General features: G+C 43.0%; 1 protein-coding gene across 1 annotated transcript; it reads left to right on the top strand.

The window, feature by feature from the left end:
* The first annotated feature begins 170 nt into the window (after positions 1–170).
* TYSND1 (trypsin like peroxisomal matrix peptidase 1) lies at positions 171–15,446 on the top strand. The gene is made up of 4 exons (XM_056530477.1): positions 171–1,617; positions 4,484–4,614; positions 8,974–9,159; positions 14,660–15,446. The coding sequence occupies exons 1-4, from the start codon at positions 374–376 to the stop codon at positions 14,875–14,877; spliced, it is 1,779 nt and encodes a 592-aa protein (XP_056386452.1). The 5' UTR covers positions 171–373; the 3' UTR covers positions 14,878–15,446.
* Positions 15,447–19,044: the final 3,598 nt, after the last annotated feature.

Here is a 19,044-nt window from a genome sequence, read left to right as displayed (position 1 = left end):
AATTGATGCACAGAAAGGGTTAAATCTACAGAGGGCGGATTTGTTGGCTGACGCAGAGTCCTGTTACGGACAGCAGCCAATGAATGGCACCGGAATATACTGCAGTCAATTGGAAGACTGGCCTAGCCATTCACAGCCTGGCTCTGCATCGAATGCTTCCTGGTCAGGCTACTGGCTGTGAACTTTGTATCTACACAGAGTCCATGCTGTTTGTATACGTTTTATTTTTCAGGTTTCCAGATCCCTAGAGATCAGAAATGCAGAAATTCCTGGATAAGAACCGCAGGTGGACACCATAGATGTGGATGTGCGAAGGCTTCATTTCACTGCACGTCTAGGTATTGAATGCTACAAATCCACCTATGATATAAACATGATAAAGCCTCATCTGATCCAGGCACAGTCTGCTGGGTGTGTTATAACCGTCTCCCAGACACAGTCAGTTCCTAATGTTCAAATTAAGAACCATACGCTGTCAGCTACTCCAGAAAGTGACAGGAAGCCCTTTTATCATCCTTCTCCTAATGCGGAGTGTGATGGGCAGTGGAGCTGCAGTGGAGTGATCTTAGATAGAAATTCAAGAATTGTTATTTGTCAAGGAGCTGTATTTTTTCCATTCCTGAAAAAAAGTGAAAATCCTCTTGCTAGTCCCGATTGTACTGTACTTTACGCCAATGACCTGCCATCAGATTTATTGATTCAAGTGGAAAGCACCATTCAACCGCACATACCCAAACAAAATGGTGGACATGACCATAAGGATGTTCTAGATCAGAGATCTGCACTAGGATTTGTTCCTACATCAAGATCAAAAAGCAGGCAGATAAAACTCCAAGCAAGACTTCTTGCACTTCTACCGTGTCCAGAGTTCCAAAAAGCATTTTCGAGACTCTTTAAGAAAGAAGAGGGTTGGGTGTTTTCCAGTGAGGAAGAGAAGAAGGAATATGGCGAATTTCAGAAGGATCTAGCTTACCTTCATTGGTTTGCTATTTTGAAGCTCCAAGATCCACTGCCAGGCACTCATAAAATGACCATCATGGATTCGTCCAAGCTGGTTAAAGGCAGTACAGTTTATGCTTGTGGTTCTCCATTTGGCTCATTTTACACTGACATCTTTTTGAATACAATAACTACAGGTGTCCTAAGTAATACAGCTGGAGACAGAAATGTTGTACTGCTGACTGATGCCCGCTGCTTACCAGGCTCTGAAGGTGGTGCCTTATTTCTATTCAAAGAAGGGATTTTGCATGTTATTGGCATCATAGTGGCGCCTCTCTGCTGGAAGATGAACGAATGGGTGGGCTTGACTGTAGCTTGCTCTCTTAGTCCTATTCTTGAGAACATGAGTAAAGTTCTGGGGACAAATATTACTTTAAAGAATGAAGTTAATCCTTTGCAGCTGATAGACCACTATATTTCTAAGACTGTGGGTCCAAGAACAGTAGAGCCTCCAATATCATCCGTGGTTCTAGTGGACTCAGGTCAAGCTTGGGGGTCTGGAGTTCTATTAAGCCCAAATTTAGTATTAACATGCCGCCATGTGATTAGAAATTCAGTCAAAGTATCAGTAAAGATCTACCATCCTATGAAACTAACTTGGCTCCAAACGTATGAAAGGTAAGTAAACACATACAGTCTAAAGTAGAGGTGCCACAAAGTTATCTGCTGCCTAGTGCGTGTGGGATACAAGTGCAATATCCAGCCTCATAATATATATCCTATCCTATCTGGATGGATCAATATTGCGTGGCAATGCTACTATCCTAAGGATAGGATGGATAACCCCTATCTTGCAAAGACAGGCCTACATAAAGAGGTCCCCTGGCCTGACCTGACATATTGTAGTAAATATTACTTGTATACATTTTAGCAAATATTGTATTTCCCATGAAATAACAATTTTGAAATATATTTTTTCAGGCTGGGTTTACATTCTGTTTGTGGACAAAAAAAAAGGGAGCCATTTTGAATATATTTGGTAAAATCCTGCTAAAACAATGGAATTTGTGATAAGGCCACCAAGACACAAATGTGAACCCAGCCTTCTAGATATTTGTTGTGCCATCATTCTTCTGTCATTTTTACAAGAAATGTATGACTAAATAGCCACCTGGGTGTTGCCAGTTGGGAACATATCCTTATACTGTATGAGACTATCCAATTTAAAGCAGGCAGTGGCAAACATTGTAGGGACACTGCCAGGGTAGGGATATATATATATATATATATATATATATATATATATATATATATATATATAATATTTTTTTTTTTTTTACAATAAACATATGTACATACAATGAGTGTGCAACAGAGAAAAACAGTGCAAGGTATGGAAAACCTGTATACTGAGACAATAAAGTTTTCTACTAAACTACTGGTATAAAACAGGAGATAAATGTCCATTAGGCAACGGGTCTAAATCCGAGGGCAGCCAGGACTCATGCCAAAGGACTGAAAGTTGGACAGACCCAGGACCACAGGCCCCAAATGCAATACCCACGACACACAGACAGACAAACAACTCACACACCAGCGCCCCTCCCCCCCCAACCTTGTGTAGACATAGAACAAAAAGAACAGGGACTCATTCACATCATCCTTACTTGAGACACTAACAGTTTCATTTAAGCAAAGCCACGGTCTCCACACTTTCTACTAATATACAGTGCCTGGTACAGGGTGGCATACTTATTGACTAGACAAATCCACCTTCAGAACGAAGGATTGTCTGGGTCATTCTGAGCCATAGTCACTTTTTTTCCAAGCACAGAAAAGAAGAAAACGTATACATAGTCTACCATAAGGGCTTATGACTATCTCATCAATAAGGCTTAGTAAACAGACATGAGGAGAAGGATTAAAGGGAAATCGTGCACAAACTAAACACCCTCTCTCCAGAAGGGGAACACCTTAGGGCAACCCCAAACCGTATGTCGGAAGGTTCCAGCCGCAGATGAGCAACAAAAACAAGTCAGATGACAATGCTCCTTTTAACTCTCACAGGGATATATTATAGGCAGAGGAGAAATTTTAATTGAACCAAGAGATCCTGAGTTTTTTTCAACCTCCTTCCAATTACCAGGGGTAAGAGTAGGTATGTTGGCTGCCTACTTCTTATAATCAGTAGGAAACATACCCAACCCTGCCGATTGGAAAAGAATGTAGGACTGGGTAAGTGGCTTGGGAAAGTCTGTGGTGCCCAACAGCTGCTCCATCCAGAAGAACTTAATATCTACCTTTAGGAGCACCAAATTGTTTATCTGGTGTGGCACAACTGGAGATACGTTTAAAAAAAAAAAGGGGGGGGGGGGATGCCAAATTTATCTTGCATAGCTCTAAAGGTCAGAAATTCTGAAACATTTGAGAAGAAATGAATAACACTATAGAAGTTTTTACCATGTGAAACTACATCCCCCAGTATGACCTGAACAATGATAAGGGTATGCTGGGAGTTGTTTCACTTATTCCTGCTGCAGATCTGACAAGTGAACCCAATATACAATGTCATTCAGTTACTCACTGGTGACATCTTCTCAAAAGTCTTTCCTTTTTTTGACATCTGATCCAAACCGCCATGACTTCCCCTAGATACACGTAACACCTGCAGAGTTTGATGCCCAGAAATCTTTGGTTAGTCAATTTTTGCAGCTGATTCTCATCCTCTTTACAAAATCAAGCTCCCTATAGTGCCACACACTGTGCTCCCTGTATATAACACTGCCACACACTGTGCCCCTGTATATGATTCTGCCATACACTTTGAACCCTGAATGCAGTACTGATACAGAGAGTACCTACTCAAAACAGTACTTTCCCCCCCCTTAAATTCATTTCAATATCGACCCCTGAAATTAAATATAATTTACACAATGAGGGGAATCTATCATTCCCTGCCCCAGTGTGCAAAATTGTTGTACAAGTTCAGTTTTTGTGTAAAACATTGCGCAAATGTGCCACTCTGCACTGGCGCAAGGAATGATAAATTTCTCCCAATGCCCAAATGAAATTCATTATAATACACCCCATGCCTCCTGAAATCCACTATAATAAACACTGGACCCCTGGCAGTTGTACTAATATACACTGTTCTCCCTGATAATTATAATACACGCCATGACCCCTGATATTAATTGTAATGTACACTGTGCCCTCTGGTATTAAATATAATACACACCATGCCCCCTGTATTGATTCACTATGCCCCTGGATATTAATTATAAATACACACAGTGCCCCCACAATTCATTTAAATGCCCTTTGCCCCCTAAACTAATTAAAGGTTTGTGCCCTCCTGAGCAGTATTAGATATTAACCTGTCCTTGGTTGCTTGTCCTCTTGACTTTCTCCCTGCAGGAACTGCCTGCTAAGCTAAAGCGGCAGCTGCAGGGAATTAAGGAAGGTGAGTGTAGGTCCTAATTAGTATTTACCCCAGCCACATGTACATTTTTTTCTGAATAACCCCTTTAATTCACATTTCCAGGTACCAGGCTATTAAAGGTCGAGTTCTGTTTGCTACTCAAGCATTTTCACCCTATGACATTGCTGTGGTGGAACTAGAAGAAAGTATTCCTGGGATTCCTGAACCAGTCCTGGCATCTGGATATTGTACAGGTTTGATATTTAATACTGCTTAAAAGTGCATTAAACTATGTACATTATTGTTAATATTGTGTCCAGTATTTAAAAAGAGTGGCTAGTGTAAATGTTACTTTTCCCTAGGATCGATAGGGGTCCAATATCTGTGACCCTAACAGAATATCACAAAAAGGGTGAGTGGCATGTCCCCTTCTTTAAAAAAAAAAAAAAAAAAAAAAAAATGGAAGACAGTGTTCTGGGTCCAAATAACTTCCCTTTTTACATCATTGCACACAGACTCTTAATGCTAAAACATTTGCATAACACAGGGGCATTTTGGTATCGACGTGTGCGTAAATGTCCGAACTATCGAAATATAATGTTAATGATCCCGTACAGTGAACGGCGTAAACCGAAAAAATTCAAAAATGCTGCTTTTTAGTCACATTTTATTCCCCCAAAAATTAATAAAAAATTATCTAAAGGTTTTAAATATGCAAATGTGGTATAGAAAAAAGTACAGATGGCGCGCAAAAAATTTAGCCCTCATACCGCCCTATATATGGAAAAATTTTTGTTATATGTGGTCAAAATAGGGCAATTTTAGATTACTGATTTTATACAAAAACTTTTAGATTTTTTTTAAGTGGTACAAAAATATAAAAGTATCTAGACTTCTATCTAGAATCCTGGCAGGGGTTCCCTTGTTCTTCCAGCGAAAACAGAGTTCGGCACTGTGAGCGCTACACTGGCGGCGTGATGACACGGGAGTCAGGAGTATCAAACTTTTCATTAATATCATAAAAAGTGGTACTACGTAAGGACTACGTGTTTCGGAGGGGCTCCCTCCATCCTCAGGTCCAAGTTACAGTGTGCGGATACAGTGTTTAAGATATACAAAGAACCATGAATACATTATTACATTAAACTTTAGAATTTTGGCATGTCTGAACGCTATTGGAGGCTGAGTGTGATGTCAGCCTCCAGGGTAAGTGTTTGGTATAGGGAACTAATGGGCTAGTGCATTAACTCTCGTCTATGGGGATCTCACGGTATGTAAAACTGTAAGATAAGCAGGAGGGTCTCGGCAGTAAAGTGGATGGGAGACCCTGGTGGTGGTTCGGGGTGGGACAGAGTGTTACAGTGTTGTGGTTAAACTTTACTTGTGATTGACAAATGTAGGTCAATTGGTAATTAAGAAAGCCTTTGAACCATGTGAACTAGGTCAATTGGCAATTAACTGAGTGTTTGAACCGTGGGAACTAGGTTAATGAAGTACCAAATATGGGTATTGGGGTTAATTGAAACTGGATGTAATGTGTAAGGCTGGGTATGAATGAATGAATGAATGGGAGGTTAAGGAACATAGAGGGAGATTTATCAAAACATGTGCAAAGAAAAAGTTGTCCAGTTGCCCAGTTGTCCAGAACTGCAACTGTAACTTAAAGGAAATCTGTCACCAGTGTCAACTGTCACCAGTGTCAACTGCACTAACCTGTCGGTACAACGGTACTTACCTAGTCCTGTTCCGTGCTGTGCTGCTCCGGCAATCCTCTTCTGTATCTTCAGCTCCGGGCCTGACTTGGAGCATAGGCAGAGATTTGGGACATCACCGCTGCTGTTTGCTAGCAGCGGGACCCAGCAGAGAACAGCAGCAGTGATGTCACTAAGCTCCGCTCATGCTCCAAGTCGGGCCCAGAGCAGAATATACTGAAGAGGATTACTGGAGAACGACAGCATGGAACGGGAAAAGGTAAGTACCATTGTCATCAGTGTCACCTGCATTACCTATCTGTACCGACAGGTTAGTGCAGATGACACTGATGTCAGATTTTCTTTAAATAACCACACATTACAACAGAGGTATGGAGAATACATCTCCATATGCACAACACGTTGAACCTTAAAGCAGATGGGCTATAGCAGCAGAAAACCACCGATGGTGCTACTTCTGTCAGCTAATAACAGGAAGTTGAAGTTACAATTTGCACAGGTTCCCCAAAGGTGGACAATGAAAAACTGGAAAAAGGTTCCCTGGTCCGATGAGCTTTCATTCCAGCTGAGACATTCAGATGGCAGGGTCAGAAATTGTCAAAAACAACATCATACAAAGCTGGATGGATCTGTGCTTTCACCAGTTCAGGTTAGTGGTGGGGTAATGGTGTGGGGGACATTTTCTCTGTACACTTTGGGCCCCTTTAGTTGAGCATCATTTAAACGCAACAGCCTACCTGAGTATTGTTGTTCACCATGTCCATCCATTTATGACCACAATGTACTTATCTTCTAATGGCTACTTCCAGGAGGAAATGCACCATATCACAAAGCTCACATCATCTCAAACTGGTTTCTTGAACATGAAAATAAGTTCACTGTACTCCAATAGCCTCCTCAGTCACCACATCTCAGTCCAATAAAGCACCTCTCGCAGCAAGCTATGTTACAACTGGCTCACTTTTTCAAGCAGTGCGGACACTGCTTGTGGGTGGGCCGGTCGAAAATGTAGCTTGCTGTACTATTATAAAAAAAATTTTTTTTGCACTTTTCGTTCCTTTGTTACTTATTAGTTCATAACTTTTAATTTGTTCGATCACATTTCTCCATTCTCTTATACTTGGTGCCCTGGGTGCAAACCACTTTCTAAGGATAAGTATTTTAGTTATACCTAACAATTAAAAAAATATTTGATACAAATTTTTTTGCAATCCTATTGCCAAAATGGCAGTTCTAGCATTATAATCTACCTTCACTTTTAGTTGTTGCTCTATCTTCCCATATATTTCTGACCATAATTTTTGGATCTGAACGCAGCCCCAAAGCATATGAATTAAAGGGGTATTCCAGGCAAAAACTTTTTTTATATATTAACTGGCTCCGGAAAGTTAAGCAGATTTGTAAATTACTTCTATTAAAAAATCTTAATCCTTCCAATAGTTATTAGCTTCTGAAGTTTTCTGTCTAACTGCTCAATGATGATGTCACGTCCCGAAAGCTGTGCATGATGGGAAAATATCCCCATAGGAGCTGCACAGCTCCCGGGACGTGAGTCATCAGAAAGCAGTTAGATAGAAAACAGCAACTCAACTTCAGAAGCTAATAACTATTGGAAGGATTACGATTTGTTTAATAGAAGTAATTTACAAATCTGTTTAACTTTCCGGAGCCAGTAGATATATAAAAAAAATTTTTTTTGTCTGGAATACCCCTTTAAGTCTACGTTTCCTGCCTGACATTTAGGGCAATCTGCATCCTTTCTTTTACCAATATTGTGTAGAAATGATAGTGTATATGGGAGCCTATGTATTATTTGTATTAATGAGATTTTATGGTTAACATTTACCGAAGATTTACTTATATTATTGAACATTTCTTCCCAATCTTCAATACTTATGGGGCCAACTCCCTGTAACCACTTATTTTTCCTTTGCAATCCTTCTTTTACCATTAAAGGGGTATTCCGGGCAAAAACATTTTATTCCCTATCCAAAGGATAGGGGATAAGATGTCTGATCACGGGGGGCCCACCGCTGATCACGCCCCCTCCCATAGACATAAATGGAGGGGGCGTGGCGTGACATCAAGTCCCCAGTCCAGGAAACCCGGAGGTTTCCAAAACTGGAGACGCAGCTCCCGCATAGAATGCGGGTGCTGCAGGGAGATCCGGGGGGACGGGGGCCAGCGACGGGCCCCCCGCGATCAGACATCTTATCCCCTATCCTTTGGAATCAGAGTCAATCTGAAGTAACGGACAGCTCACAGTTTTCATTTCTGTGTTACATTCCCTTGATGAGGATGTGAAACATGTAGGGTGGGGGAGCACTGAATTGGATGTATTCTGTATTTTAACAATCTCCGTGTCGAATGCAATCATATAGGTGTTGGTCAGGCTGCCAACATATTGCTAGCAAACTTTCGTGCTATTTGCACTGTTGATATTGTAAATAAGTGATAACACATTACTACTTTTTTAGCTCACTGATTTTAACAACTCAACTCACTACTAGATTTTAGAAAGTATGAATAAAAATTTTTTTTTGATTTTAGAAAGTATGAATAAAATTTTTGTTTTTGTTTTAATACAGCTGGGTCCTTAACTAGGACTTTTAGGAAGAGCAATTCAATGAAAATCCTTTTTCTTTTCTAGGCACTTATTTGTTTCCTATGCGCTTGGTTTGAATAATAACTTATTCTTATTGGACAACTTTTGCAAAAAAAATGTCTTGTTTTTTTTTAGATATTTTACACTTTTCATCTGAATAGAAAATATGTATATTAATCTGATGTAATTCCAACACATGTTATTTGTAAGCAGAATCTGGATCATCCCAAAAATGCATTTTTTTGTTATGTGTACAATACCAGAAAACTAATTCTGATTTTTCACAATTTTGCCAGGGGAAGATGTCTATGTCGTAGGATTTGGAGCTTTTGGTGAAAGCTGTGGCCCATCTGTGACATGTGGCGTGCTGTCAGCTGTGATTTCTGTGGGTAATGTCCCAGTTATGTTACAGACATCATGTGCCGTGCATGGAGGTTCTAGTGGAGGACCATTATTTTCTGCTGAATCTGGACACCTTTTAGGTAACGTAAATGTAGACTGTAATCCAATAGTGGGAGTCTCCGGGTGTTTTTAGAATGTGGTAGAGAGAAATATACTGCTATACCTACAGTTCTGCCCTGCAAATAACCAATTTCTAGTAGGCATAGCTTAGGAGTAGGTTGTGATGAATAGCAATTGGTGACGTAAAGTACGTAAAGAATTACAACATACACCAACTAGTTATACATCATACAATATCTGAAAATGTGCACTAGTTTCAGACTAGTACTGATAATATTTGGTAACAGATGAAGTCCAATTGAAGTAAATAACTGATACAAATCTGTCCATTGCACAAAGAGCGCTCATAAATACATCTCCCAAGGTATTAAAACCTGAAAGAATATCTAAAATGTTATATCTGAAAGAACAGTACAGCAATGTCTTCAGGGGCAAGAATGGCACTGGAGAGTATGAGCCAAACAGTATCACATAATAAAGTGCATGGTACAACATAGGACAATAGATAAAATCACAGAGTATTCAACAGTACTATTCACAGTAGTATCTTTCTTAGGCAGTCATACTGGAGTCTCCCACCTTTACTCCACGGTAATCTCAGCGGTTCCTTTTTCCCCCTGTAGCCATATAAAGAACCACCCAAAAGTTGCCACCAAAGCCTTACTTCTCCAAATATACACAGTAGAGCTCCTCCCTGCCTATATTAGTTGGTATAGCCTTTTCCTAGTACTCAGTATAGTGCAACCTCTTCCTCCAGGTTCCCAATTGTCTCAATACTTCAGCTACATCAGCTAATGGAGGCTGTAAAAAGGTCTGCTACTCTGCCACACATGCATACTTCCCTACTTAAAGGGGTACTCTGCTGCTCAGCATTCAGAACAAAATGTTCCGAATGCTTAGAGCCGGTGCTGGGGACTCGTGATGTCACGGCACCGCCCCCTTGAGACATCACACCCCCCTCCTGAATGCAAGTCTATGGGAGGGAGCGTGGCGGCCGCCAAGCCCCTTCCATAGATTTGCATTGAGGGGGCAGGACTGTGACATCACAAGGGGGGCGGGGGCTCTAAACATTCGAAACATTTTGTTCCAAACACTTAGCAGCGGAGTACCCCTTTAATCAAAGCTCCACCCAATATGCCTTCTATTGCTCACTCCCTGACAGAAGCCCAAACATGTTGCCCTAACAAACTCTGACTCCCCACCAAACATCTGCTAGTAGGAAGCTTCATTTAGGCTTAAAGGGGTACTCCGGTGGTCAATGTGTTTTTCCGTTTTTGACTTACACTATGGCCCTCATTTACTAAGTTTATAAGTGTATTTTTTCTTTTTTCCCACTGATATCTAGGGCTTTTCACACATATTTACTAATGTGTCGCATGTGAGTGCCGCACAATGTCGCATATGAGTTATAGTGTCGCAGCAGAATCCCTCTCGGATTCTGACAAGATTCTTGTCAGAATTCATTCCACTCAGAAGCGTGGGAGTGTGAGAAAAGAACTGCTTTCTGTTTGCTGGAGATTATGGCTGCAGCAAACAGAAAGCACATTCCCAAACCCCCTCCGTCCTGTCACATTCCCCCCTTGTCACATTCCCCTCTCCCCCCTCCGTCCTGTCACATTCCCCCCTTGTCACATTCCCCTCTCCCCCCTCCTCCTGTCACATTCCCCCCTTGTCACATTCCCCTCTACCCCCTCCTCCTGTCACATTCCCCCCTTGTCACATTCCCCTCTCCCCCCTCCTCCTGTCACATTCCCCCCTTGTCACATTCCCCTCTCCCCCCTCCGTCCTGTCACATTCCCCCCTTGTCACATTCCCCTCTCCCCCCTCCTCCTGTCACATTCCCCCCTTGTCACATTCCCCTCTCCCCCCTCCATCCTGTCACATTCCCCCCTTGTCACATTCCCCTCTCACCCCTCCTCCTGTCACATTCCCCTCTCCCCCCTCCTCCTGTCACATTCCCCCCTTGTCATATTCCCCTCTCCCCCCTCCTCCTGTCACATTCCCCCCTTGTCACATTCCCCTCTCCCCCCTCCTCCTGTCACATTCCCCCCTTGTCACATTCCCCTCTCCCCCTCCTCCTGTCACATTCCCCCCTTGCCACATTCCCCTCTCCCCCCTCCTCCTGTCACATTCCCCCCTTGTCACATTCCCCTCTCCCCCCTCCTCCTGTCACATTCCCCCCTTGTCACATTCCCCTCTCCCCCCTCCTCCTGTCACATTCCCCCCTTGTCACATTCCCCTCTCCCCCCTCCTCCTGTCACATTCCCCCCTTGCCACATTCCCCTCTCACCCCTCCTCCTGTCACATTCCCCCCTTGTCACATTCCCCTCTCCCCCTCCTCCTGTCACATTCCCCCCTTGTCACATTCCCCTCTCCCCCCTCCGTCCTGTCACATTCCCCCCTTGTCACATTCCCCTCTCCCCCCTCCGTCCTGTCACATTCCCCCTTTGTCACATTCCCCCCTCCCCCCTCCTCCTGTCACATTCCCCCCTTGTCACATTCCCCTCTCCCCCCTCCGTCCTGTCACATTCCCCCCTTGTCACATTCCCCTCTCCCCCTCCGTCCTGTCACATTCCCCCCTTGTCACATTCCCCTCTCCCCCCTCCTCCTGTCACATTCCCCCCTTGTCACATTCCCCTCTCCCCCCTCCGTCCTGTCACATTCCCCCCTTGTCACATTCCCCTCTCCCCCCTCCTCCTGTCACATTCCCCCCTTGTCACATTCCCCTCTCCCCTCTCCGTCCTGTCACATTCCCCCCTTGTCACATTCCCTTCTCCCCCCTCCGTCCTGTCACATTCCCCCCTTGTCACATTCCCCTCTCCCCCCTCCGTCCTGTCACATTCCCCCCTTGTCACATTCCCCTCTCCCCCCTCCGTCCTGTCACATTCCCCCCTTGTCACATTCCCCTCTCCCCCCTCCGTCCTGTCACATTCCCCCCTTGTCACATTCCCCTCTCCCCCCTCCGTCCTGTCACATTCCCCCCTTGTCACATTCCCCTCTCCCCCCTCCTCCTGTCACATTCCCCCCTTGTCACATTCCCCTCTCCCCCCTCCGTCCTGTCACATTCCCCCCTTGTCACATTCCCTTCTCCCCCCTCCGTCCTGTCACATTCCCCCCTTGTCACATTCCCCCCCCCTCCGTCCTGTCACATTCCCCCCTTGTCACATTCCCCTCTCCCCCCTCCGTCCTGTCACATTCCCCCCTTGTCACATTCCCCTCTCCCCCCTCCGTCCTGTCACATTCCCCCCTTGTCACATTCCCCTCTCCCCCCTCCGTCCTGTCACATTCCCCCCTTGTCACATTCCCCTCCTGTCACATCCCTCTCCCCCCTCCGTCCTGTCACATTCTTGTACTGTAGTAATACACTGGGTTTAATTCCCGGGTGGATTTCAAATCTTCCACGGGACCTGGGAAACCTAGTGTATTACTGCAGAACAAGACCTCTCCCCATCAGCCAATCACTGGCTTGACACGTGACACCACTGTGGCCAGTGATTGGCTGAAAAGGGAAAGGTCCTACTGTACTAAGAAGAGAGGAAACTCCAGAACACATGGAGACGAATCTGCAGGGGCCGGGACTAGGTGAGCAAAATTTTAATGTTTTATTTTTCTCCCTGCGCACTTTGCTCATTGTTTTTCAAGCAGGGTGCCTCCAGCTGTTTTGAAACTACTGCTCCCAGCATGCCCGGACAGCCTTTTCCGGTTCGGGCATGCTGAGAGGTGTAGTTTTGCAACATCTGGAGGCACCCTGGTTGGGAAATAGTTTGCACAAACTTGAACACGTTTTTTGCAACAGCTTGCAGCTGTCGGTCAAAAAACAACACAAAACCCGAGTAATGTGGTCGGGAAAATTGGTAAATATGTGTGAAAGTAAGGTTTTTGTCGGGGAACGCCCCTTTTTAGGCTTTTCAGCAAGCCGAGTCGGGTGGTTCGGGAATTAGTGTCGCAACATGTCGCACATTGTCTGCGCCATAGTGCAGACAATGTGCGACAACATAAACCCGACAAATGCTGTCGGTTTGTCAAAAGTAAATGAGGGCCTATGTGTTTTGTTTCATTTCTATTCTTGTTGTTTAGCCTACTCTATTTCCGTTCTTTGTTGTCTTTTATCCCCCACTTTGTTTTCCTATCTTTGCTTCTATTTCCTGTTTCTTGCTGTGCTGAAAATCCTACAAATGCGACAAATCCCAGCATGCCACATGCCTTGCTGGTTTGGGGCGGCTCCTTTTTTTTGTTTGTTTGTTTGTTCCGCCCTTTACCCATCCTACTATTTTCTCTGGTCAGCCCCCTTATACACAGCACACTAATATAATCAGTCCTGGTTGGGATACACTCACAAATGGGACTACAACTCCCAGAATGTGTCATTCAGGAGTCTTCAGTCTGTGGTATAACACCAGCATGTTGCCTCTGTAGTCTCCTGGGGGTTGTAGTTCACCACACCTCTGTAGGGCTTACACCAGTGTTTCCCAACCAGGGTGCCTCCAGGTGTTGCAAAACTACAACTCCCAGCATGCCCTGACAGCCTTTGGGCATGTTAGGAGTTGTAGTTTGGCAACAGCTGGAGGCACACTGGTTGGGAAACACTGGTGTAACATGATGTGTATGCTGAATAGGCTAGAACAGTGTTTCCCAACCAGTGTACCTCCAGCTGTTGCAAATCTACAACTCCCAACATGCCCAAAGTCTGTCATGGCATGCTGGGAGTTGTCGTTTTGCAACAGCTGGAGGCACACTGGTTTGTAAACACTAGCATACATGCACACAACAGGGACTACAACTCCCAGCATGTGTCATTCAGGAGTCCCGCCCCCCCCCTCCCCCTTCACACACAGGGGGAGATTTATCAAAACCTGTGCAGAGGAAAACTTGCCCAGTTGCCCATAGCAACCAATCAGCTTGCTGCTTTCATTTTTATGAAGGCCTGTGAAAAATGAAAGAAGAAATCTGGTTGCTATGGGCAACTGGGCAAGTTTTCCTCTGCACAGGTTTTGATAAATCTCCCCCATAGAGATCATTCCCAGTATGAGATTTATTCCCCTGCAGTCCATACATCCCCAGCCCGTGTACCTTCTCATCCTCCCCTTCAGATAACACTTATCTTCTCTCTGAGGTCCTTCTCCTGTGCAGACCTGTTTCCTTAGAATACAGAGCAGGGGGGAGAGGAGGAGCTGTGTACTCAGCTGGATGAGATGAGGGGGCGTGGCTTATTCCTCTCATGCAGACAGGGGGGGAAAAAAAAAGCTGTGACATCTTGTCCACAACAGACTCAGAACTGTTGACAACAGTAAAAGAAAACCCTCTGAACTACAGAACTTCCTGCCCAACAAACAGGTAAGAAAAACACATACATGCTGCCAAAACATATAACACATGTATATTGCAAAAAAACTAAACTTACAAAGAAGATGCCATATAGTCAAAAAAATTAACCACCAGAGTACCCCTTTAATAAAGCTCTGTCTCTACATCAATTTCGCCTGTAATATAATTTATTTTCTTATGTTCCCTTTGTTGTAGGTATTGTTGCAAGCAACACAAAGGATAACAGTACAGGTGCCACATACCCTCACTTAAATTTCAGCATCCCCATTACTATTGTGCGGGCTGCCATTCAACGATATAGACAATACGGGGATTTAAGAAGTTTTAGAGAACTTAACAAGGCAGGACATGCAGTTCAAGATGTTTGGCGTCTGCAAAGATCACCCGAGAAAGTCTTTCAGAGCAAGCTCTAAGTAACATACGAGTTCTTCAATGCTACATTGCAATATTACTATTTGAAGGCATTTTCTATATTGGTAGCTTTGTTACTTTTATGAGATATTTTATATAAGAAAGTGACAAAAAACAAACAAACCATAGTTTTGGTCCCTGTAATATGAGTGGAAATAGAAAATCCGCTTCATTATATCTTTTTTAACATATTAAAGTCTTATATGAATACTAAATAACCTGTTTTTGTCATGGAGAATAAAAAAAAATTAAAAACACTAAAGGAATTGATATTTGAAATGCTTTGTTAAGCTGTTAATATTAAGGGTCTCCAGGTATCTACACTTTTCTTGCAGTGCCTGTATATATATATCTGACAGGGAAAGCTTCCCCTTGCTAAGGCTGGTAATCGGTTGTTTGCTGGTAGTGCCAGGAGCATCACCCAAGGGCATCATCTGCCATATCACGTTTTATCAAAATTTTACCTCTAGCTAAAAATTTACTTGACTGCATGCTTTTTTAATCCTTTTGACATTACATTGCCTCTCCTTTATAAGGACATGAATACAGTTTAAAGGGGTGTTCCAGGAATTATTTTTATTTGACTACGCTACAGTGGCTGTAAAGTTAGTGTAGTTCATAATAAAGTGTCTGTACCTGTGTGTGATGGTTTTCTCACAATTCTTCTGTGATTTTCACACCCAATATTTATTTTTAACAGCATACAAAATGACTGTTGTCTCAGATTTTTCCCAGGTTGCAATGTGGCCGGGACCCGACTCACTATTCAGCTGATGACAGGGAGCCTGTCTGCTTCAATGGGTGGAGCGATCGCTTGGTGGGAGAGAGATCAATATGCAACTAATGCAACAGCTGTAGGCACCCTGATTGAAAACCACAGGTCTTTTGAATGGATGCGGCTCATTTATGTTTCAATGGGTGGGGTGGCGGATGTGTGGGAGGGAGGAAAATGGAATTATGGGATTTGTAGACAAAAGAAGAAAACTCAAACAGCAAATACCAGTTCACAAAAAGCTGGGCACAGTATTCTGGTAATCTCACAACAATTTAGCCCCAAGACAAGCGCAGATCCTTTCTAAGCATGTCCATTACTGTTTGCCAGGTACATACTAAAATCACCTTATGGTGGATAACCCCTTTAACCCCTTAAGGACTGAGCCCTTTTTCACCTTGAGGACTCGGCCATTTTTTGCAAATCTGACCACTGTCACTTTAAACATTAATAACTCTGGAATGCTTTTAGTTATCATTCTGATTCCGAGATTGTTTTTTCGTGACAAATTCTACTTTAACATAGTGGTAAAAATTTTTGGTAACTTGCATCCTTTCTTGGTGAAAAATCCCAAAATTTGATGAAAAATTTGAAAATTTTGCATTTTTCTAACTTTGAAGCTCTCTGCTTGTAAGGAAAATGGATATTCCAAATAATTTTTTTTTATTCACATATACAATATGTCTACTTTATGTTTGCATCATAAAATTGATGAGTTTTTACTTTTGGAAGACACCAGAGGGCTTCAAAGTTCCGCAGCAATTTTCCAATTTTTCACAAAATTTTGAAACTCGCTTTTTTTCAGGGACCAGTTCAGGTTTGAAGTGGATTTGAAGGGTCTTCATATTAGAAATACCCCATAAATAACCCCATTATAAAAACTGCACCCCCCAAAGTATTCAAAATGACATTCAGTAAGCGTTTTAACCCTTTAGGGGTTTCACAGGAATAGCAGCAAAGTGAAGGAGAAAATTCACAATCTTCATTTTTTACACTCGCATGTTCTTGTAGACCCAATTTTAGAATTTTTGCAAGGGGTAAAAACGAGAAAATTTTTACTTGTATTTGAAACCCAATTTCTCTCAAGTAAGCACATACCTCATATGTCTATGTTAATTGTTCGGCGGGCGCAGTAGAGGGCGCAGAAGGGAAAGAGCGTCAAATGGTTTTTGGGGGGCATATCACCTTTAGGAAGCCCCTATGGTGCCAGAACAGCAAAAAAACCCACATGGCATACCATTTTGGAAACTAGACCCCTCGGGGAACGTAACAAGGGGTAATGTGAACCTTAATACCCCACAGGTGATTCACGACTTTAGCATATGTAAAAAAAAAATAAAAAATGTTTACCTAAAATGCTTCTTTTCCCAAAAATTTTACATTTTTAAAAAGGGTAAAAGCAGAAAATACCCCCCAAAATTTGTAACACAATTTCTCCCGAGTACAGCGATACCCCATATGTGACCCCAAACTGTTGCCTTGAAATAAGACAGGGCTCCAAAGTGAGAGCGCCATGCGCATTTGAGGCCTAAATTAGGGATTGCATAGGGGTGGACATAGGGGAATTCTACGCCAGTGATTCCCAAACAGGGTGCCTCCAGCTGTTGTAAAACTCCCAGCATGCCTGGACAGTCAGTGGCTGTCTGGCAATACTGGGAGTAGTTGTTTTGCAACAGCTGGAGGCTCCGTTTTGGAAACCGTGGCGTACCAGACGTTTTTCATTTTTATTGGGGAGGGGAGGCGGCTGTGTAGGGGTAAGTGTATATGTAGTGTTTTTTACTTTTTATTTTATTTTTTGTGGTAGTGTAGTGTTTTTAGGGTACAGTCGCACGGGCGGGGGAATAATACTCCTATAAACCTTCTACAGTGTTACTAATAGGTAAGCAGGGACGTAGCTATAGAGGTAGCAGTCGCATCGGGGCCCTGGTACCTAATGGGGCCCCAAAGCACATCTGCCCCATAAGAGATCAGTATTAAAATTGGCATATGTGGCCCTGTTACAGATTTTGCATCGGGGCACAGAAGCTACACCTCTGTAGGTGAGTAAACTTTCTTTCTCTCACCTTCAACGATTTGAATCCACGAGTCTGCTACTCAGTAACGGCACTTAGCGCCTTTCTCTGTTCCCTTTTCCCTACTTCCTGATACATATAATATCAATAATGCATTTCAGGAATCACACTTCAAATCTGAGGTTGTGAGATTATCATTTTGGTGTTGTATACACAATTTTTTATGTTATATGTGTCAATAAACTTTTTAATACTTTATAACTTTAGGCATCCAGAGGATATTTTTTAAGCAGCACCATACCAGTGCCTATTGTTTCCCGTCTTCCACTGATCCACCATTAATGTATACATTGGGAGCTTATATGTAAACAGAGGCCCAGCACTAGAGTTGAACTTTCACAATGTATGAATATTAAGAGAAATAGTTTGAGTCAGGTTCCTGGTCCCTCTCAATGATTTTTTTTAATTTATTGATTTCATAGTGAAGAATTGCCTTATGACAGTGCCCAAGCAACCACGGCCATAGTGTTTTGCCTGTGCATGGCTCTAGGTATGGGATCAAGATTCAGCGCAGCATGTGACCAGAGAAATTAAAAGGGAACCACTTTAGCAATTTAGTAACTGATAAAGTGCAGCTGTCTCTGCACCACGAACCAACAACACATAGGACCATATATGATTGCTGTAACCACTCCTCTGGTTTAACTATCAGAAGCGCTCAAGCTTGGGGGCTCACGTAGAGAGATGATATGTAGACCATAAATAATTAAAGCAGCACAAAGCACTCGCCAGGCATCTTCTTTATAACTTCAGTAGAAAGTCTTTATTACCTTTTACATTGTAGCAGGAGAGCGGAGAGGTGCACATGCATTGGGGAGGAACAGGCAAGGGCCATATCAAGCATGTAGTGCTTTGAGGGCCTGATGAAGCGCTGTGTGCACGATACAACCGTTGCCTTTTCCTCCCCCACGCCTGTGCAGAAGATGCCTGGTAAATGCTTTGTGCTACTTTTATTATTTATGGTTTACACTTTAGCACTTCCCGGCCTGGTTATCAGTCTATTTTGTGAGTTTCCTGGCATTTTTCCCATTTATCTTCTGTGGATCTTCTGTCTTCTTTGACCTGGTTTGCCTGCTCTCTGAATATGCATCTACTAACCTTGGCCTGAAGACCTAAGTCCTATACTACCAAAATAAATGTGACATTTCTGCCCATTACCAGCCCAGATCTGTTTTGACCATGTCTCTGACACAGCCTGTTACTTAATCATCAATGAGGGACTATACTGCCATGGAAAAAGTTAATAAGAAGGATAGGATTAACTTGGTCAAAGGGACAAACCGCACTCCTCAAAGTATTCAAAATGACATTCAGAAAGTTTGTTA

The sequence above is a fragment of the Hyla sarda genome, chromosome 7 (assembly GCF_029499605.1).
Source record: "Hyla sarda isolate aHylSar1 chromosome 7, aHylSar1.hap1, whole genome shotgun sequence".
NCBI classification, from domain to species: Eukaryota; Metazoa; Chordata; class Amphibia; order Anura; family Hylidae; genus Hyla; species Hyla sarda.
The sequence above is the reverse complement of the archived record's forward strand: the minus strand, read 5'-3'. Positions and strand labels throughout refer to the sequence as shown.